We start from the raw sequence: 21,579 nt of genomic DNA on the forward strand, positions 1-21,579 counted from the left end.
ACGCCTTGGTGATTGCCACTGACATAAAATCCCCTTTAAACAGAAAAAGCGAAGGAATTTCTGAGATAGAAATGTTACTTAAGAGCAGATCTCTTGTTTTGTTTGTATTTATTTCACCTTCTTCTGAGACATTTGTGCAGTATTGCAGGAAATGGCGGGTTTGTAAGATGAATGGTTCTGTTCCCACTAATACCTGCAGAGAGGTAATTAAGTTGGCACGCTAATTTCTGCTTCGTGTGTGGGCTGCTGCTTTCTCTGTGCCAGCATCTCAGATATAAACTAGAGGGAAGACAGCTAACTCTTCAGCATTAATGTTATGCAAATTGTCAAATATGATAAAAATAACTATTTCCTATCATGCTCTAGAACAATCTACAGCAAAAACCGTCTTTCCTTACTCTGTGGCATATATAGGGAGAGATTGTGGTTTTACTGTGTAGATGGGGGGATCAGCAGAGAAGTCAAGAACGGCCAACGCGATCGTGAGTTTTCAGTTCCTCGCTGTCGCACTGAGGGATGTGCAAGAACTTTACCCTCTTTCAGGAGAAGAGCAAATGTTATGCGATTCCTGTGGCATTTTAGATTAATAAATCATCCTTTTTATCTTGTAATTTTTTTCTAGTTAGTCACCAACTAGAGAATTTACAAGAGCAAATAAGAGTAAAGAGGAAAGACCAGGGTGATGATTAACCAGATTGATAATTATTGTAAGCTCTGGCGTGCATTCCGCTTCCCATTAGAAAGATAATTGTCTTTCGTGGAGTTGTAAAATCGCATCTTTCTTTCAGAACACAACAGTGCAAAGCATGCGTTTGTTTTATGGTGCCCAGGGAACAGTTTGTGCATTGCTTTCTTGGATTTGACGTATGCATTAAGCGGAATGTATTTTGAGGGTGGGCCTGTTTTGGACATTGAGTCCACTGCACGTACTATCTTCGTTGTTGACCCGGTAAAGTCGGCCAATATTGGTTGACTTTATAAGTGGAAGATAGTGTAGGCTGATGGATGGATGAGGTTGTCAGGGAATTTTTCTAGCTTTCCCAATTCTAGCGAGGCCGTGTGAGTAATAGTAAGGCTGCACGCTTAGCAGGTGTTTTCTGCAAAAGAGTTACGAAGTGGATGCTTGGCCAGGAATTTCTTAGGGGGGGTTTTGTCTATACTTTCTTTGAGGGTGTGTTGAAGTTTTTTATTTTTTAAAGCGATTTCTTTGGGCTGAGAAAAGCGATAGTTTTGTTCAGCCTTAGAAACATGGACGGTTAGGAATGTGGATGGTGATTTTGTTAGAACTAACGTTAGTTTCTTCCTTAGAAACGTTAGTTTTTTCCTTTGTGGTAGGAACCCATTCGCTTCAGCAGCAGTTTTCAGAACCGTGTAAGGATAGATCCCAGGACGGATCCTTTTCGGTTCCGGGGTAAGCACCTGCCTCCAGGTGTTATACGTACATTTCATAACATTACTGTAATCAACCTCTTGTTCTCCTTGAGGCTCTGCACAGCTCTGATCATGTCAACTAAGTCACACTTTGCATTATGGTTAAGTGGATAATCATTTGCATTTTTATTTACTCTTAACAAGTACACAAATAATGCAAGTCACCATTACCAGACAAGTACTATGGGAGAGGTACAATTCAAAGAATGCAAGCAAAAATTGTTTCACAGCTATGGGAGAAAAGTGAGAACAAAATTTATAGGGGAAAAAACCCAACAAACCCCTGCCTCCCTCATACTAAACTTAATATATGATTTGGCCCTTATTTTTCTCCCGTCACTGTAATCAGTGGTGAATTACACCATGGAGAATTTCAAGCTGTGTTGATTTGATAAGTTACACTTGGACCAGTAGTAAAAGTTATCTATGGCCTTCAAAGCATTAATTCCCCTCCATAACATATTATCTAATTAGTATTGTCAAGGGCTTAGTCAATTAGAGAAAATGAGTAGAAACCAGGTATAAAAAAGGGCTTTGCACGCGAGTGCCTTGTAATCGATTCGATGCATTGCTACATAGCAGCAGCAAACAGGTCTCAGGTTTACTAATTGAGAGAACAGCAAATGAAGGTATCGGGATTGATGCGACTCAAATAAAAATGGGAGCTGGCAGGATGCCCATTTTTAAGAAGCCTTGCTACCTACGGTGTAGAGTTTCGCAGATACAGACAGATCCCCATTTTGCTTTGCTCTTTCTACTGAATTACCACCGACCTGTGAAGTGGAGCCTACAAAATGTACGCCGGGGCCCAGCAAAGCAGCAGGAATGCTTTGGCAGATGAGCCAGCAGCACCTGGTGATCCGGGCTGTCCCCAGGAGCCGATGCCGTCATTAACAGAGTCTGTCACATCTGTTGCCCGTTGTTCAGCCCAAATGCCAGCCTGCGTGGCAGCTAAAGCGAGGTGAGAATTTCACAGTGAGTGCTGCCGAGTTCTCCACAACGTGGTAGGCTCTCGTGTCTCTGGTTTTCAAACCTTGAACAAAATAAGCTCAATTCAAACACGGATGCTTCCCTTTTCCTTTGGCGTTCCCCCGTGGCGCTGTGCAGCCCGCACTGCTCCGTACCCGCTGCAATTCCTTCTCTCGTCGGGTAGCGTTTGGTGCTACTGGGCCCGCCAGAACTGGGGGGGACAGAGAGGACAAAAAAACCCTCAAACCCCAACTTCTATTCGGCATTTCTCGGGAATCTTAAGTTTACCGGGTTCGGTTGTCCCACAGGGGACAAGCTGAAGTGTGAATTCCTGTATGCGGTGTTCACGTTTTATGACGAGGCGGGGGAAGGCACTCTGTGTTTTACATGGGTCAAAGCCAAATGATTAGTTTCAGTCTTTAATGTTTTGCTTTTGTAACATTTTACTTTTTAATATTTTTAATAGCGGCCGCACGTGCGTTAGTGTGTCGCCTGCCAAAGGTGTTGGGAAAGCTTTCAGCTGGGGAAGAGTTCCTGGCTGCCGATTCGTGGCCTTCGCGGTGTTAAAAACGCTCCAGCCCTCCTGTCAGTCGCCTGGACTTTAGTTGTGCCTTCTGAGCTGGCGTAGCAACACCTGTTTGCTCAAGGTGGGACAGTAATGAGGCGATAGGCCTGCAGGTAGGGCCTGGCTGCCTGCCTGCTCTCCGGGGGAAGGGTTGCGTTTAATTATACCATAGGTCAGGCAGCCCAGGCAAAAGCTGCCGGGGGTAGAAAGCTGCAGGAAAAAAAATTGTGACGGAAATAAGCCTGTACTTGTGCGTTGGGTAAAAAGCGCTCCTTGAGCTTTGGGGCAGTTCGCGTTTCTGTATTAACGCTCAGGTTACCAAGCTCTGTTACCGTAAATTTTGGAGCCTTTTGTATTTTTGGGTTGCCCTTCTTCCCCCCCCCCCCCCCCCCCCCAGCCTTGGAAATCCCATGGCCGCAGCTGCAGCGCGTGGGTCCCTGCGTGCTGGAGGGTCTGCTGCTGGCTGTACAAAGGTTATCGGGGCAAGGTTTGGCAGGAACGGGGGACTCGCCGTGCCGCATCAGCACATTGTTGTCTGGAGAGCAGCATCCTGCCTGCCGCAGGGACGAGCGCAGGTGCTTCCTCAGATCCCCCTGCCGCCTCGCAAAGCCGCTGCTGGGCCGCCAGCCCGCAGGCGGCACCGTGGGCCTGTCGCTTTCTTCCCTGACACTGTGAGGTCCGGCTTGGGCAGCTGAACTGTCTTTGAGTGGCACAAGTGTAGGTAGCGCTGAAAAGATTGAAGGCCGGCTGTCAAAGACCTTTCAGGCTCTGCTTGAGGACTGCTGCAGCACCAAAAGTCTTGCGTAAATACAGCTATATTCATATAGACGGGTTCACTGAAATACGCCAGTAAAAGACCTTCTGTGTCAATAGAATAAGCAACTCTGGGCAAGGGCTATGTTGTTGTTTTAAGTAAAACAGTACAGTTAAAAGCCGTAAATATTTTAGGTGTATTTATGACCCCGGGAGCAGTGTGCTAGGCGTTTTCAACAGTCCGTGTGTTTTCGGAAACCCCAGCTTCAGTTGGGAAGCGTTGATTTTCACCACTTCTCCCTAAATTAGCAATGTTCACGGTTGGGCTTCTTGCACGTTTGTTCCCCGGTGTGTTGGTAATGACTGGTTGAATTTCCACCTTAGGCCTAGCAGGAGCAGAGGCTGCGGCCAGTCACTGGGAGTGCACTGAGCTTCTCCCACAGAAATGGTCCCCACATAAATGACTATGTGACTGAAAACTTTTGATACTGCCGTTTCACAACAAAGGCAACATTTCGAAATGTTTAATGAGGGGACAGAGTGGGAGGAGAAGGGAACATGGATTCCATTGGAAAGGAATTTGGAAACGCAAGAAAAGAGAAAACATTTGTGTGAACGTTATCAGCAGTTTTAAAAATGAACGGGCAAGTGCTGCCTGCGGAGCATATGAATGTGGAACTGACCTTTTAATTTCACTTACGAATAAGTGAGGGCTAGGAGCTCGGGCCCCTGAGGGGAAACCGGCATCCTCTGTCTAACACCGTCTGCGGGAGCTGGCTTCTAGTACCGATCCCTGCTGCTGTGCACGTTTATATTACAGCAGGGTATTAAGGTGCCGGTCAGACAGAGGCAAGGCACCCTTATTTACAGTACCACCCTCCCCCTCCAGCGCGTAGCCCAGACAACCGTTAATCTTGCAGTAATACCCAGCACGCTGATAAGTGGGCAAGGAGCCACGTACATAGGAGATGTCAAAATCCTCGATATCGACAGGTAGCATAAAATGAAGCGACGGGGGTTGGCTGTTTAAAGAACTTTTTCACCGTTTGTTCCCGGTGTGCTGGAGCGTACATCCTTCTGCGTCCCCTCCCCGCCCGCTGCTGAATACTGAATGAGTGCTTCTGCGTGTGTGCGCGTGTTACTTTTTCAAGTGAACAGCCTTGCAGATAAATAAAGAAAAGTGCCCTCCTTTTCATGTGATAGTAATCTGAGACTTTTCCGTTACATGAGGCTCTTAACAAAAGGTTGTAATTCCACCAGCTTTGCTGAGGAAGATACCACCGGCTGCCGTGGCCGTGGCGGCGTTGGGAGCCGAGGGCCGGGGACCCCGCTGCCACCTTGCCTGCCGGGGCTCAGGGCGAGCGGGCTGCACCCGGCGGAAGAACTTGCCGCAGCCTTGCGAGAGCCATCCTGCTCTTCCTTCCCCTGCTCCGCCGCCCCTTCGCCCTTGGTACAGCCTTCGTTTCCTCCACCGTGCTGTATGGTAATCAAGTGACATCAGCCCGCGCCCGGGCGGCTGCTGATTATATTACAAACCAGCAGAAAGGTCTGAGGAGGTGTGCGCGGCTCCTGGAAGCGCTGGCAAGGACGGCAGCGCGTGGCTCCATGCTGCTTTTACTTTGGGCTGAATCGCAGGCTTGCTTTTATTTGATTTAGTTTCACCAGGGCCAGGAGAGCGTTTGAAACCAGATTGGAGCGCTTGAGAGTTGCCTGTAGTGGAGTACGGGGAGGGGGGGGGGGGAACGAGCCTCATGGTGCTTTAAGTTTGAATCCGCTACAGACAGCTTACCGCCAACCCACACTGCTGGATTTTGAACCGAAGCTGTTATTTACTTAGAGCTCAGTGAGAGCATTTTCTCTAGGGACTGAAGCCAAACTACCGAGGAAGCTGGAATTTACTTAGATGTATGGTAGAGAAACCTGTGGTTCCTTTATGCTGCAGTTCATCGTATCCCTGTGTTACCTGTAAATGGAATTACAAAAATCAACCAGTATGCCCGGGCCGTTGTCCCCAGGATATGCAGCTCAGGTGCCGTATAACTACAATCAGTTAGAAGGAAGATTCAAGCAGTTACAAGGTAAGCCTGTGCTGAATTTTTTTTTTTTTTTTTTTTTTTTGGGGTAGGTGTTGCTATGGCATGATCCCCGTAAACGTGTTAGTCCGGGCTTGTTTTCATTGCATCAAGGTGTTAATGAGGGAGGCCAAAAGTGGTGCTATAGGAAAAAGCTTTGTGTTCTTTTAAGAGATACTGTGTGGCTTTTATCTCTCTGAAGGTGTCCTCAGTCTTACACAGTGTTAAGATGCATGTCCAACCTCTGAGCCACTCAGCGTTACAGATGGGGGCTAACCCAGACCGAGTCGCTTAGAATAACGGGGGGAGAGTGAGGAAATAGTCGTTCTATTTTATCCTTAAATAAAATACGGTCTCTGGAAATTCATCATAAAATCCTAGCTTTGTTTCGGTGCGGTTTGCAGTGCGAGAGCCCTTTCTAACTCTCTGCCCGCCTCCTGTAAGAGCGGGTGGCTTAACTTCTTCAAATGAAGAACAATTGCATAATTTCCAAATAAATTAGTTTGCTCGTGTCGTAGAAGCTCTCCGAGAAAGCATTCGTGTACTTTAACATTCCCAATTTTCTTCATTTTGTATTACTCCACTTTTAGACAGGGAGAACGTCCTTTAATGTCTTCCCATTAAATTCTCTACCTGTGTGAAAAAAACAGACGTTTCTTTTGGGGAATGGTCGTGTGCTCTCTAAAGGGGGAGACCTCGGACCTCTGCGGGAAGCCCAGGTTATGAGCCGGGCAGTGGAGGAGGATTGTGCCCAGCATCTCTCTGCCCCAGATGGGGTAAAACGGGCTCTGCTGTTTCTCTGTGTAAGGCACGTCGCAGGGATGAATGAACTCTAGCACTGCAGTATCAAAATAAAAAAGAATTCTTAACCAAAACCGAACCTCCTCCTCCTCTATGTCCATGTGACTCCGTAAATAATCCCAGAGCAGCCCGAGTACAGTGAAGTTCAGCCCTTGTGTGCGTGTTTCTTATTTTACTCTGCTCTGTGCCGCAAGTGTGGTCCTGTGGTTCCTGTCAGAGAGGGAGGAAGAGCCTGGTTAGTGCAAAGAATGTTCCGATTTGTGGGCTTAAGGAGGGAGGGAAAAAAATACCTTTTGTTCATAGTGCTTTGTTTATCTTGTAAACTGGCTCAGGGTAATGGCTGCATACTGGTACTGGATATAATGAGATAAAATGACAGCATCTTGAACACTGGCAACATAGACATTCCTCAGGCAAGGCACGGAAAACCCAGGCTCCGATCTTGCTCAGGAGGGAATATGTTAGTGGCTTTATCTTGGACATCTGTCAGATCTCAGACTGTGGTACTTGTTTTAAAAAGATCGAGGTAAGTTTGTGGGACTGGGAAAAAAAAAAAAACCCAACCAAAAAACAACTGGCTCACGCCTCTTTCACTGCTGGTTAAGTTAGCAGTCTAAAGAAGGCAGATTTTATCGTTTTCAGGGTCACTGCTTCAGGAATCCATTATCTGTGTGTTTACATCACATTGAAAGAGGAAAGCAGACAGCAGTGTTGAAAGCACAGAAAGCGAGTTTTCCCTGCAGTGGAATGCACTGTGTTCACTTTAAAAAAAAAAAAAAATATATTGCAATACCCTTCCTAAATGTACTGCAATTTCCTCTAACAAGAGATAAAATGCAGTGAATTCTGCAAGTGCGAGGAGGGACTTTGCAGTAAACCGTCCCACAGCTGTTTACGGACTCGCGTTGCAGAGAAGGCAGGTAGGCTTGAAAAGGAGCGCCGCCGATGATCTTGTTCAGGGTGGAGCTTAGGTACACGAAATGTTTTAAATTACGTACTAGACGCTTTGTGAAACGCTCAATAACCATACCAAAATACTGTGCGCTGTAAAGGGAGTGGCTTCGCTCTACTGGCAGAGAGGGTGCCTGGCCTTGGAGCAATGGCTCTTTGTTCGAAGAATATCTAAAAAGCCATGAATTTCTAGTTATAAAATTTCGAGATGATTCTTGCCCTCTTGCCAGAAGGCTCTGGTGAAAACATTGGGTGTTCTGTGGCACCGGGCGTTGCTCAGCGCATCCAGACTCAGACCCAGCAAGGATGAGCGGAATATACGTAATATTTTTAAATTACAAATTTATCACCAGTTTTTCCTTTTGCACCGTGGGGGTGTACAAACAGGTAAGAGCAGATATGTTTCAAACATTCTTCAGTCTCTGCTAAAAGGTAGCACAGAAGCTTTCCTGCCTTTTTATTTTTGTGTTTTCCTCCTTTGTAACTGTGTTTGACCCCTCTTGCCCCTGGTCGCGTGGTTCTCCAGGGCAGCTCCGGTATTGGCACCACGCAGGGTTACTGTAGACTCCGCTCATGTTGTAGCAAGATACTGTTCACATCTAGTGAAGGTTGGGAGTTTTCCCCCAAAAAAGCACTTAGGAGCACATTGTTTTGACTGAAATAACACAGCACAAGTGCTCAGGCCCTGTAAGAAGCAGAAGTGTGAATCAGCAATGAGTAGAGGACAACTCTCTCTGATCTCCTCTTTCCTGAGATAGACAATACACTAGATTTGGCGCTGGCATCTTCACATGAGACAAAAAGAGGAACCAACCTAATTCCACCCCAAAACGCTGGGGACAGAGTAAGTTCGGATCATAAGTGATCACCTAGGCGCTCCCATATTTCACCTTTTTTTAAATGCCTCAAAATGGTGATTTTAAGGATTCAACTTGATGATGACTGTGGAGCCTTTAAAGCAGATTTTCCAGCCCTGTCCCACTGGGGTGTGAAGCCTCTGCAAGTTGTGGGACTGCACTGAAGGGACCAAAGTGGCTCCTTCTGCCCCAGGGAAGGGTCGCCTTGCAGGAGATCCCAGCTCCCGTTTGCCTTGACGGGCCGGAGGGAAGCAGGCTGTGGCAGAAGACACTGCTGCGAGTGAATCCAGGCTGTCGTTGTGGCAAAAGAAATCCTGAAGTCTTGTGTATGATAATTTGAGAAGTTTAACATACTCAGTCCTTGTGCTCGTGAGAATGTCGGCGCAGGTGTGGGGAGAAAAATGCTTTAGCAAGTCCCGTTTCCTTTGTTAAGTTTCAGTAAATTCTTCTTATGGTTAGTTCACGCAGTCCTGGAATGGTAAGTGAGCGATAGTATCAGTGGTTGCTGTCATCTTAAACCGAGGTGTGGAGTTTTGGTTCTCGGGGCCGCTTGTTCAGTAGAAAGGGATTGCGTTGCAGGGCTGGAGTAGCTCTCTGCAAGTAAAGGCAAGACCCCAAAACTTGTTCCGTTGCCCTGTAGCTCGCGCAGGGTACCTCAGTGGAGAAAACTTGTCCTGCTCGGCTGAGGAGTTAAATGAAAAGCAAACCAGATGTGTTGCGATTATAAACCGAGGCTGTCACCTGCGCTGCCTTCATGCGGCAGGATGCTGCGCATTGGCTTGGCGCGGTTGCAGGAGTTGGCAGGAAGAGGTTAATGCAAGTCAGGAATTTGGAAGGAGGTCCCTGCAGCTGTATCGCCTTCCACAGGGAAGGCAGTGAGTGTCAGTGCCACAGGGAAGCCGCCGGCGGCCCAGAGGAGCAGCTGTCATCGCTGCTGGCGGGCTCCTTCCCGCCTGGTTAACAGGACAGCGTGGTGTTTATTAACATTTCTGGCATTTAGGAGCTTGGTGCCTTTATCAGCCCCCGCGGTGTAATTGGGAAGTTGGGTCTCAGCTCTGCGGCTGCGCCCTAGGTGTGAAATTTCCAGTGGTAATTACAAACGTCAAATCCTGGGGGATGGGGGAGAGCTAGATCTGTGCTCCTGATAAATCCCCAGAGGAAAGCCAGCTTTCAGAGGAGCTCTGCGGTGCACCCTGCTGCGTGCTACCTTTCAATTTTGTTTTTCGTGTTGCGTTTCAGATTGGAAACCGTCCATTTTTAGTGGGAGCCCCATGTGTTTTGGTGACCAGGCTGCCTGGGTGGAAGTGCCTTTATTTTATTACTACTTTTGAGCCATGTTAGAAATAGCATGGTTTGAAAAACTTGGCACCTAATGTAGTGACCGCTGGAATAAGCCCGTAGGAAAGGTGAGCGGAGGTGTTTAAGGCGGCTTTAGACCAATTCTAAACTCTCTTTCGTGGGGATGAAGGACTGACCGTGGCTACACGGCACTACCTGCACCAGAAAACAAAATGCAATTGTATGAGTATCTTGGGTGTCCGGGGCAAAAATCTTGCTCTGAGAGCAGTGCCCTTCAGCGGGGGAGCTCCTTGGCTGTGTAATCCTTTGATCTGCAATGACCTGAGTAGGTTTGGTCTGGGTTCCAGTTAGGCGTAAAAAGAGAGACACGCAGTTTCTATTTTTAAGTGGTCAATGATAATCGGCTTCGATAATATAGAGATCCGTATGCATAGATTGGTTCCATCCAGGCTGCAGAACGGCAGGAAAATTTTCCTGTTTGTTTTGCTTTTTTTTTATTTATTCTGAAGCAGGGCTTCTCCATAGCTTTTCCTGCGAGACAATCTTCTCCCCACGTCCCTGCCTGTGCTCGAGGATAAGCGGGGAGCTCTCACTGTGAACTCACGAGTTTGCAGGAGCTGCTGAAGGACTGTCCTGCGCTGGGGCGGCGAGAACTTCTGCTGCGCCCAGGCTCCTCTGAAGTTAGCGGGTGCCCTTGGAAAAGCCGGTTTCGACAGCTGTCTTCCCTGTTGCAAGATTTACCTTTTAAAGGATTTCAGTCTCTCGCAGCAGTGACCTGCATAGCTACAGGCGGCGATTAGTGAACTGAAGGGCATCCTACTTTGTCTACCAAATCGGTCCCTGGCATTTCTTGTCATGGTAATTTCTGTTAAAGGTGAAATGCGGGAAGGCTGGATTTCATTCCAGATGAAATGTGTCTGGTTTACATGGATTTCTCTTTTTCACCCAGCCAGATCCGCTGAAGTTGCACATATTCCTGTGGCAAATTTTCCTTGATTTTCTGCTGTCTGCAACCGTTCCAAAGGCTGCGTGTCTCACTGCATACTTCGATCTTCTGGTTTTGGTGAACACGTGAGCACAAACTACGCGGATGGAAGCCCTGTCAGATTTGCAAAGAGTTTTTAAGTGATCTCCGTAGCAGCGTTTTGAATGTGTATTTCTTCCTTATTCTTTCTAATGTAAAGATTCCTGCAAACATACCTGAATCCTGGACTCAATTTTAGGGTATTTTAGCCATCTGAAACAGAGACGGTAGCAGAATACTGGTGAAAGTCTTGTCTGTCTAGAAATATTTCAAATGTGAAGTTTATAAAAGTGATCTTGCCAACTAATCTTGAGTCTCTAAATTGGGGATTTAACTTGGAGGAAATAACTGGGTAAGCGTTGTAACTCGCATGTCCAGGTCCTTCATTAAAATGGGCATTTGTAGCGAATCGCTTGCTAGGACTCGTACTTGTCTGCTCGTAAAACCAACCGGTCGAATTTCAACTCTTTGCACGTCCCCTTGTAGCACAGAACTGGCGCGGGGAGTCACAGTGAGACAAGGCTACTCGGAGCCTCCTTAGCATTTCTGCCCTTTCCACAAGTAAAAGCCTACAATTACATTGTAGAAACTGGAATTACACACAGATATCGTTATTTATCCCTAGTCCTAAATATTGCATCGGGGGAATCTGTTTCATGCCCGCCCTTTGGACAGGGGCTGACGAGGTGAGTACAGTCAGAAGCGAAAGCCATGTTTCAGTGACCACATGTGTTGTCTGTTAATTTTATTACACATAAACTATTTAACTTTGCCTCCACACTTCTAAAATTTTTGGCTAGATGATGTATAGTGAAACATGAAGGCTTTGCAGAAGGTTCTCAAATAGTTTTGTATATGCAGGATCATCTTCAAAAACACTCAGGAACTTAAAAGGATTCAAACCCTTCACTCCTGTTCTCTCCCAATCCCGGGACTAAAAAAAAAAAAACCCACAAAACTAAATATGAGATTTTGAGGAAAACTTAACAGAAGGTTTTTGTGAAAGACTTTCTTGAAGCAGGAACAGTGAGACATAAAGTCTAACATTTTGTATTTTCCCTGTTTTAAAGGGCTATTCAGGACAGTGTGGCATGTCCATCTTTACTGCTAAACTGTTACCGTGGCTCAAGATGAAATGAGGACGAAGAAATTTCTCATTATTAGGGAAATAAATCAGATTTTGGTAATCCCATAACTACCGAAGACAACATTTTGTCCCAAATTCCTGCTTTCTCTTTTAAAAAGCTCTTTTTTGTCTTTAAAGTTTCCAGAAATTTACCTTTTCTGGTTATGGGGTTTGGTACTTGTGAAGATACAGAAAGCAAGTTAAACGAGTAAGGTATTTCTGCTAATATGGTCAGTGTTGATACAGTTGAAGAAGTAAACGTTTAAATTGGATTTGGCTCCGCACTGAAATAACTGTGAAAATTCACAACTCTGAGCTGTTGCCTCAGGTTTTTTGTAGTCTGTTCTCTTCAAGTTACATTATGTTTGTAATATTTGTTCTTTAACTGTATATATAAGACACTTAATTTTAAAACAAACAGAAAACTCCAGGCTCTGGAGCATAATTTTGTTTAAAAAAGGGCAATTCTGGTGTACTTTTTGTGGCTCTGAAATTGTGAAGGAAACAAAGCTTGTAAGCGGGTATTTTCACATGGGACGGTAAGGTATTTTGAATACCCTGGGGGTGATTTGTTGCCAGAGTTAGAACAGTAAAATGGTTTGTGTGATGTTCTTAACTGGTGTAAATCCCAGCAGCTCTGCAAATCTGGAAAAGCAGCCGTTCGTGCTAGCACAGGAGCTGCCCTTTTGTGTTTTTGCGTTGGATGTCTCAAGCTAAGTGTCCCGGTCCCTGTGTTTCGTAGGCGTGTTGTAACCACGTAGCAGTACAGGCTCCTATTCCAAATATTTTTCCTATCCAGGAGCCCTATTCAAATTGATTGTGGGTTTTGCCATTAACTTCTGTGGAAAGTGGGGCAATAAAAAAAAGACTACGGACAGAGATGAAAGTGGTGATAAAAAGCCAGAACAATGGGAGGCTTTCAGTCCCGAGTTCTTTCTCAAATCTCTTCTGTGATTTCCTCCTTTTTCTTCCCGTCTTTCTGTTGGGTGCATGCTTTGACTATTACAGTGGATGAAATGCTACCTAAGCTAAGAAGAAATGGCGAAGAAAATCAAATTACAGATTTGCAGCATGATTCACAACATCTCCACTTCCGACTCCCTGTGCCAACCTACTTCTGTGTGATATCCTCACACAGAACATGGGGTTTGCAGGTGCACCCCTTCTGCTCAGAGCCTGGATTTCATGTAAGAAATTCGTGAAAGCGTATTGGAGTACTAACGGCTCTGATGGTCTTTTTGTTCCTGTTTAAGTTGAATCGTGAAGTATTGAGTATCAGCTGTTAATTTGGAGGGTATGACAATGACATGATTTTCCCTTATGTGAAAATAAATTCTCTTCATTGAGTAGACGGGTTTGGGAAAACTGTTAAGCCAAATATTAGGAATTAGTCTCTGTTAACTCTAAAAGCTGTGGTGAAGGAGATAGAGTAAAATAAATGAGGGGGCTTAGAATCTGCTTTACTCTTCCCACAAGCAATCAAACGTGGACTTTCATTTGGAAACATGTAATGGTCCTTTTCCCGGTGTCGTAGTCCAAGTGAAGTGACGTAGCGACTCCGAAGACGAAAGTTGTTGGATAAGTGTTAGGTAAACATCTCTCCTCCCAACTCAGAATTAGTCCTTTCAAAGTAAAGGGTCATTTGTGGAGAGGGTGAGAAACTCGTGGATTACTCTGCGTTCCAGCAGTTCTGAAATTCAGTTCAACAGGAATAAGGCGGTGGCCTGGCAAGCAGAAGCAGAGGAGTACGTGTGCTCCCCGCCCGATGGGAGCAGGAGTGCTTTGGGGAGGAGAGCCTTGCTCTTAACTCAGTTTTGAACACGTATTTCATTGACATACTGATCATAGTTAGCGCCCAAAGTAATTCCGGCCCCACTGTCCTCCGTGATAGCCTGCATGGAATTAAGGAGGGCAAGTGAGCCTAAAATTGCTAGCTGCTTCTAAAAACGCGTATCGCTGAATCCTTGCCTTTCTTTCAGAGCAGAAAAGACAAGAGGGATGGTGACCACTCATGCTTGTGACTTTTGATGTGGAGTCTAAGGTCACGATGGCCGGGAGAGCCCACGTTGACACAAAAGACCTTGTACACTTGCTGCTGGAAGGAGGGTATCCCGGGCTGAGAGCCTCCTTTGTTGAAAGAGAACTACTGTAGCCAAACTAATATTAACCAGTCTCGCAGCCGTGCTGAATGCCCCACTGTTTCACTTCGAAAGAAGCTTAAAGAAAAAGGCCCTTCAGTTTTTGAGGGGAACAGTACAGTTCAGCAGACGCGCGGGCAGTCACTGTGGCACAGTCTAGGGGCCACGTTTGTGGCTTTTCAAAGGTCTTGTGAAAGATCTGGCATTACCCAGTGGCCTTTTCACGAGATAACTGGAAGTGCTGATAATTCCGTGCTCAATCCAGTTTAGTTCGCTCATGAAAATGTGAGCTGGAACTCTTGAAAGCGCAGGCCCAGTTGCACGTACACGACAAATTTACACTGGACAGGGTCAAGTTTTCTGTTTGATGTGTAATTCGTAAAATGCACAATCCTGCACTCTTCTTAGTAAAACGGTATTCAGGTTATGGGGGGAGGCAGGGGGTCATAAATACCATTTCTCCTTTGTAGGTTTCAAATACTTCCGATGTTAGCAAACAGGAGAAGTATCATCCCAAACGGCATTGCGCAGGAATTGTATTTGTTGTCCCTTGTAGAGACTACAAACGTCTCTGCCTTGGATATTGTCAAAATGGCCAGGCATATGTTTCTGAGGATTGTTTTAGTTTGGCGGTTAGTTTCTTTAAGTTTTTCTTGTCTGTTTTAGTTCTATCAGAACTGAATTTTCCGGTAGAAGAGCCGGAGAATTACATACCAGAGAGACAGTGAAGAAGGCGTGGTGGCAAGGTACAAAAATGATCTGTATTACCACAGCGCTCTAATCACAAGCAAGGGGTGACCTAATGCCTGCCAAGATTAAACAAAACATTGCATTGTTACAAAGAGATTTAAGAGTTTATCTGAACAAAATAAATGCTGGCTGCCCAGATTTTTCTTGGAAAAAAAAAAAAAAAAAAAAAACAAACCAAAACCCTACGGTTTAATAAAGATACCTAAATTTAACTTCATGGCTTGGCAACCTTCAGAAAATCAGCCAATATGCAGAGCCCGCTTCTCTCCTAATCTGAACCAAGGCAGCCCCGTTAAAGGCAACGGAACTGCACAACAGCACAGTGCTGAGGGACTCGCTCGAGGGATTTTGTCTCTCTCCGCTGGGGAGACCTTATAGCAGCATTCCGGTGTCTGAAGGGTGCCTATAGGAAGGCTGGAGAGGGACTTTTTACAAGGGCATGTAGTGATAGGATGAGCGGTAATGGCTTCAAACTGGAAGGGGATAGATTTAGAATAGATATTAGGAAGAAATTTTTCACTCTGAGGGTGGTGAGGCACTGGCACAGGCTGCCCCGAGAAGCTGTGGCTGCCCCGTCCCTGGAGGGGTTCAAGGCCAGGCTGGATGGGGCTTTGGGCAACCTGGGCTGGTGGGAGGTGTCCCTGCCCATGGCAGGGGGTTGGAACTGGATGATCTTCAAGGTCCCTTCCAACCTAAACCGTTCTATGATTCTATGAAATTCAGGCCCGCTCCTGCAATCTTCTCAAATAACGACTCCTCTTTGGTTTCAGCTTCTCTACACTGGTACCCTATATTGGGTTCAGTCTTCCCCTTCCAAAACCCCCCAAATTCCAGTTCTTTGTGTTTATTTTATCCAGGCAGTGTTTCCAGTTTTTGAAAATATTTGATTCCCGGAAAAAAGGAAAGTGAAAACATGACTGTCTTATCCATAGCCAACTAACTATGGTTTGCTTTGGTTAATAATTAAGTCTGCATCTAGTTTAGTATCTTTCAACAGTTATTTCCGGGGAAACTAGACTTACTCTGGTAGTGCAATGGCCATTTTTTTCAGGGTGTGTTCCTCTTTTCAGCTTTTCCAGATTGTCTGGCAATATAATGAAAGAGACCGCCCTGAAATTGCGGATGTGACTGTACGTTGATCACAATTTAACATGAGTAATAACCTGTTATGGAATCGCAATTAAGTAAGGCTCTGAATAAATAGGGGAGGTGTCTAGAAACATCAAGTGATGATTGCATTCTAAACTTCTGACCTTTCTCTTATTCTCATGCATGGGGAGTTCAATAATTTGGGTTAACCATGCCCTTAAATGCTAAGTGTCTCGAGCTGTTTAACTAAAAGTAATTCCTTGGGACGGCAGTGTCTGTACCCACAGGGCAGGTGGGTGCACCCGCTCTCGCCCGCTGTGCCGAGGGGGCTGTGCCGTGCCGTGCCGTGCCGCTGCGCGCTGGGGCTGCGGGTGCGGACAAAAGCCACAGGGTACGTGTCGCTTCTTCCTTTAAGTGGGTGAAGTCTGATTGGATTGAGGCTCTAATCTTGAGCCCAAAGGAGAAGGAAAGGGTATCGGGAACCGTTTTAGCTGTGGCTGTGGGAACTGTATTTGCTTTCTCGGAGGTGAATTGCCTCTCTTTGACTTCACAGGCTTCATTCGCCCCACGGGGTGCGAGTTGCGTTTCATCCTCGTGGCCTCACCTGGTAACAGTAAGGTGTGTTGCACACGACAGGGAAGTTGTTTTAGAAAATTGGCGATGCCTGTAGACAATTTCCTGACTGTTCCCTAAGTGACGTCGTGGCCACTGTCACTTCTACAGGTGCACTGATAATCCAGTAGCCTCTAATAGCAGATTATGTGCTGGTTGCATCTGGACATGATGGTTCATAGCTGTCGCCTAAGTCCTACGGAAGGAGTTCGCAGAGCGAGACATGGAAGTTATGGCACACTTTTCCATAAATCTGCCACTGCTCACATATTATTAAATCCTTCTCTCTCTGTCTCTCCCCCAAAATAAGTATCTTAATAATGATGCCTGATAGGGTATATTATCAAATCCCCATGATATAAATCCTTATTTACTGGAACATTTGCTCTTAACAGACAAGTGGCACTGATATTTGCCAGCGCGTCGGTGCTAATGATGCTCTGTGCCACTTGAAAGATGCTCGTGTATCTTCTGTGCCTGGGGCCAGCCATGTTCCAGCCAGTTCCTCACTGTAGGTAACTCTTTTTTTTCTAAATAAAAGCAGCCACAAGTTGTCCTGGAGAACAGACAACACTTAAGGACACCTAATATGCAAAATCTTTAGCTGTGCAGCATTTCCTAGCAGTGGTGTCCTCCACGGAGATGGAGCGTAGTTCTGCTCTGGTTTCAGGAGAGCTGCTCTCTCTAGGCTGGGCATGGCAGGGCTGGGACCAGCACCTGCGAGTTGTAGCAACGCAGAATAAAAGCGGAGAGGGGACCTTTTCCCCCCTCTTTTTCCTGAATGACTGAAATGACCGGACAGGGCGCTGTGATCATCGCAAGTACCCATTTTGGTGGGCTGGGAACGGGGCTGTCCTTTACCTCTCCTCCAGTCTCCGTGATCATGGCTGATCCCAGCCGGTTCCTAGCAATTTTCAAGTGTATGCTCGTGAACTACCTAACGCCAGAACGCCTTTTGTTTTTCTGTGCTACGTTAAGTCAGCTCTCCCTTCTGGTTTAGCTCCTGTTGCCAAGTTTAAAAGCATTTCCCTGACCCCAGCTGCAGGTCACTGGGGACTTCATGTTCAGAAGTGTATTCATGGAGCTTTTTCTTACGTGTAAACGCCTTGTGTGCTTGAGTTAGGCTGAAATTTGTCCGTAAGACCTGCAAATCGGTGAGGTGTGTGTTCCTGAAGCCTGGGACATGACAAGTAAGGCGCACGCAATCTGTGTAAGATGCCATAAATGCATTTTCATGCCTGTGTACACGTGTATCTATGTGATTCGTCTGTGAAGGTGTGTAAGATGGGTATAAGCACACAAATAGTCTTAGTTCAAAGAGCCTGTTCACGTATGTAAGGCAAATGTGCAATAGTTCTGTGCTTAACCAATACCTGAATTATTTTTAATGACTTTAATATTACATTAACAGACAATTGGGGCATTAATCAGACACTGAGCTTTCAGAAGTTCTTGTGCTCTCCATTTCCTTTATTAATTGCCATGTTTCATAGCCTGTTTTTCTTTAAAAAAAAAAAAACAAAACAACAAAAACAAGCCACAAACAAACAAACAAAAAAACGATAATAACCAAACCAACCAAAAACCCAACAACACTGTTTCACATTTTGAGGAGGGGAAAGCCCAGAGCACAGAACTCACGTGCAGCGTGATTAAGGAGGTATCAGTGAAATGACTTTGATCAGGAGGTGCTTCTTATGCTGAGTATGCTGAGCTGATGATGTTTGGCACTTAATTTTCTCCGTGAGCTAAAAATTAAAGAAAGTAAGTGAAGGTAAATTATTGGGAGCTCTCATGGATAACTTCGACAGAAGCTGCACCTTTGTACCCATGTAAAGCTTTTCAGTTTGCGTAGTCAATGGATTGCACAAGCAGTACGACTCACAAGTCTGCTTTTAAGACTAGAAAAACAAGTGATGTTTCTGGATTAAGATACACATTTAAGGTATTCAAAGTATAATTTTACCCAGCTAATTCCTTCAAATTTGCGTCACCTTTTAAATCTCAGCGAGATCTTCAAGAGTTTCAAACAAAGGGTTTTTTTTTGTTCTGGTACTGCTTTGAAAGTTATTACATGGGCAGGAAATACTGTGCTGGAATGGTATCCTTTTTCCCCACTCTTGCATAACTCCAAAGGCGAAAGTGACTTTGCTTAAACATGCCACATTGTCCCACAAAAGCAGATCAGTAAATGACCTTTGGATTGGAATCAAACAGACCGGCAGGAAAATTTTGAGGCGAGGACTTAGAATGTATGTGCTACTTGTTTGTACCTCAGGAGTCCCAAGAAAGCAGGTATGGCATGGAAAGAAAGTTTTATTATTTTAATTACCACATGGGTTTCTTAAAAAAGAATTTTAATATACAGTGACCATTTGGAATGTGTGTGCTAAAGCTTGCATTGTGGTGCAGTTTTCTGGAGCTTTTCTTAAGCAAGCTGACAGGTGAAGGCATCGATTGTGCCAGTCTCAAAAGACAACTCCTCCAGGACTTCAGTTGGAGCTCTGCATGATGGGTTTGCAGATTAGAGCCAGAGAAGATTAGGGATTTTTCCTCTAATGCTTCTTATTAGCAGTTTGCTTCAAATCTCATTAAAATTCATTCATTTGAAAAACTCCCCTCTTAGAAATAACTGCATGTTATAACTACCACGGTTCCTTCAGTTATACAAGTAATTTCTATTGTAATCTACAATATTTTTATTGCTGTTCCTCATTCAGCTTTCACCTTTGGGATTTAGCTTAGATCTCGGGCTTGCTGAGCCGTGGCCTGGCTCACCTGTGGTGTTACTGCTTTTGTTTGGCAGCCTGTCAGTACAGCAGTGTGTCTGACTCTACAACATAGCGTGCAATTAACAATAGTAAATTATTGCGTGACCATGGAAACTGGATGAACTAAACACATTGTTCGGCGAGGCTATGAAGTCAGCTATTATTAATCCCTGATCAGTGCGGTGGTTGTTTAAATGCATGTTCTTCCATTTAAAATATTTCTGTGATAATGAAAGTTATAATTTAACAGCAATTAATTATAATGATAACATCTCTTAGCACTGTGATTTAATATTTTGAAAGGATTAAATGCATTCATCATAGATTTATTTATTTTCTATTTGTGCTTTTCTGTCATTAAAGGGAAATTAGACTTAAACATGAAACCAGCAAAGTTTGGCATTTTTTTCACCTATGCTTCTTTCTGATGGCAACGAGTTTTGAAAGAAGCATGTTCAGAACATACCACAGCTTCGACTTTTCCCTCCCTGTAATGTCTCAACTTGAGCCCAGGTGAAAGGAAAGACCCCACAGCTCTCTGAAATCCTTCAGTGGGTTTCCATCGGAATACCAGCTGTTTTCTGGCCTGTTTCTGTTTAAGGTTGCTAAAACTCATAGACTCACAGAGTACTTTAGGTTGGAGGAGACACCAGGAGCTTATTTCATCGAACACACTTGCTCAAAGCAGGGTCAACTTCAATGTTAAACCAGGTTGCGCAGGGACTTGTCCCTGTGAGACTTGAGTATCCCAAAGGCGGCAGATCCCACAGCAGCTGGGGGACCTCGTGTCTGAACACCCTCACAGTGACAGCTTTCTTCTTGATATGCCATCAGGATTTCCCTTGCTTGGCTACATCTTGCACCGCCAGCAGGTCTCCTTCCTCCGGGGTGGTGCGTGCCACTGCAAGCGCCTGTCTGCAGTGCCCGGGTTTGCTTTGTAAAAGGTGGGTTTCAGCATCCACGTTTCCGTTTTCACAACGAATGCTGCGTCGTGATGCCTATCCCTTACTGACTCATCTCTGCTTAACAGTTACAATTTTGTATTTCCAAATACCTGGATAAGGTGGATCCCAGTCTGGTCACAGAGTTGGGTTGTAGAAGTAGCAGATTGCTGGTAGTCTTGGGCGAGAACCGTTGCATTACCTGCAGCTGCTGAGAAGAGGGAGGAGTGCTAAAGGGAAAAGAGAACAACAGAAATCATCAAAAAACAAACCAAAACCCAACCTCCTCCTTCCTACCCTTGTTTTTCCTCCTATAGGCAAGTGGGAACCCACTGTAAAGACTCTCTCATTCTGCTGGGTTTGCTGAGCGTGGGAAGAAGTAAGACGGACCTCATGTAGTGAAGTACCTGGCACGGTCTCCGCCTGTGCCAGCCTTGCTCTCACCCTTGCTAACACTGCTAATCGGGCAGTGGTTTGGGCAAGTATGGAAAATAACAGCACTGCCCTCCCTCCAAAAAACCCTGGCACTTCCCTACATTATGCTCATAATGTTCTTTAAAGGAAACTGCAAAGACCCCACAAGATTGTGTGGACTTGAACTAGTGCAGTGACCTTCGGTTTTCATTGTTCTTCTGTGGGAATTTCACAGTCAGTGTCCTGGGACGGGCCGATGCTTTTTCCACGCTCCTCCTCTTTCGTTAAGTGATTTGTCTGTTACGCAAAGGGAAAAAATGGCAACAAGTGTAAACCGCTGACATCGGATCGGCCAGAAGGCACTTGTGTCCTTTTATGTTAAATGCCGACAACACTGAGCTTATTTTTCGTGCTGGTTTTAAAAGGAGGTCCATTTGAGCTCTACGCTGCACGCTCCTTAGGCCATAAAGTTACTCTTTTCTTCAACTGTACTTTTGCTGTTGTGCCATAAAAACGGTTTTGTAACATCTTTCTCCAAATACAGCCTGGAGACCAGGCCTTGGTCCTCTTGGACATTTTTCTCATAACGGACTTCAGTAATGTGAGCGGTTGTATTTAAACCAGGGCAGATGGTGGCGTTTAAAGCCGAAGATGGGCGTAGGTCTTTCCAAGAGCAGCACCTGGAAGTGTTAAACCATTTTAATCATCCACTAGAAAGGTTGTGCTTCTGTAGCTGCTTTGCATTTCATACAGAAAAGCAGCAAGTCAGCTGGTATCCCAGAGTAGCAGGAAAAAGAAGCTGAATGGTTAATGTCAGTGAAATGGGCTGTGCGGCACGGGGTTTTCTGTTGCAGGGAGCTGGTTGTGTTGGGGAGGCATTCCAGTTTTCCCGAAGTTGAACAGGCAGTTCACATAGCGTGTACCAACATAGGGAGAGCCGAGCACATATTCTCTCTAAATCTGCTTAAATATGTCATCTTTGTCTTCTGAATTTTAAAAAAAAAAAAAAAAAAAGG

The 21,579-nt window shown here is 45.3% G+C and overlaps 1 protein-coding gene across 5 annotated transcripts in view; it reads left to right on the forward strand.

Moving 5' to 3' along the window:
• Positions 1-21,579, forward strand: part of SPTBN1 (spectrin beta, non-erythrocytic 1) — a gene marked incomplete at its 5' end in the record, with an annotated part of 137,919 nt that overhangs the window by 52,363 nt on the left and 63,977 nt on the right. The window contains one exon of one of the 5 annotated variants that reach the window (XM_082481197.1): positions 5,688-5,796. The exons of the other annotated variants lie outside the window; for them this stretch is intronic. Coding sequence (XP_082337323.1) covers positions 5,688-5,796 — 109 coding nt within the window. Of the gene's footprint in view, positions 1-5,687; positions 5,797-21,579 lie in introns of those variants that run through there. 5 annotated transcript variants of the gene reach the window in all.

Source organism: Vanellus vanellus (assembly GCF_965231255.1).
Source record: "Vanellus vanellus genome assembly, chromosome: 3".
NCBI lineage: Eukaryota > Metazoa > Chordata > Aves > Charadriiformes > Charadriidae > Vanellus > Vanellus vanellus.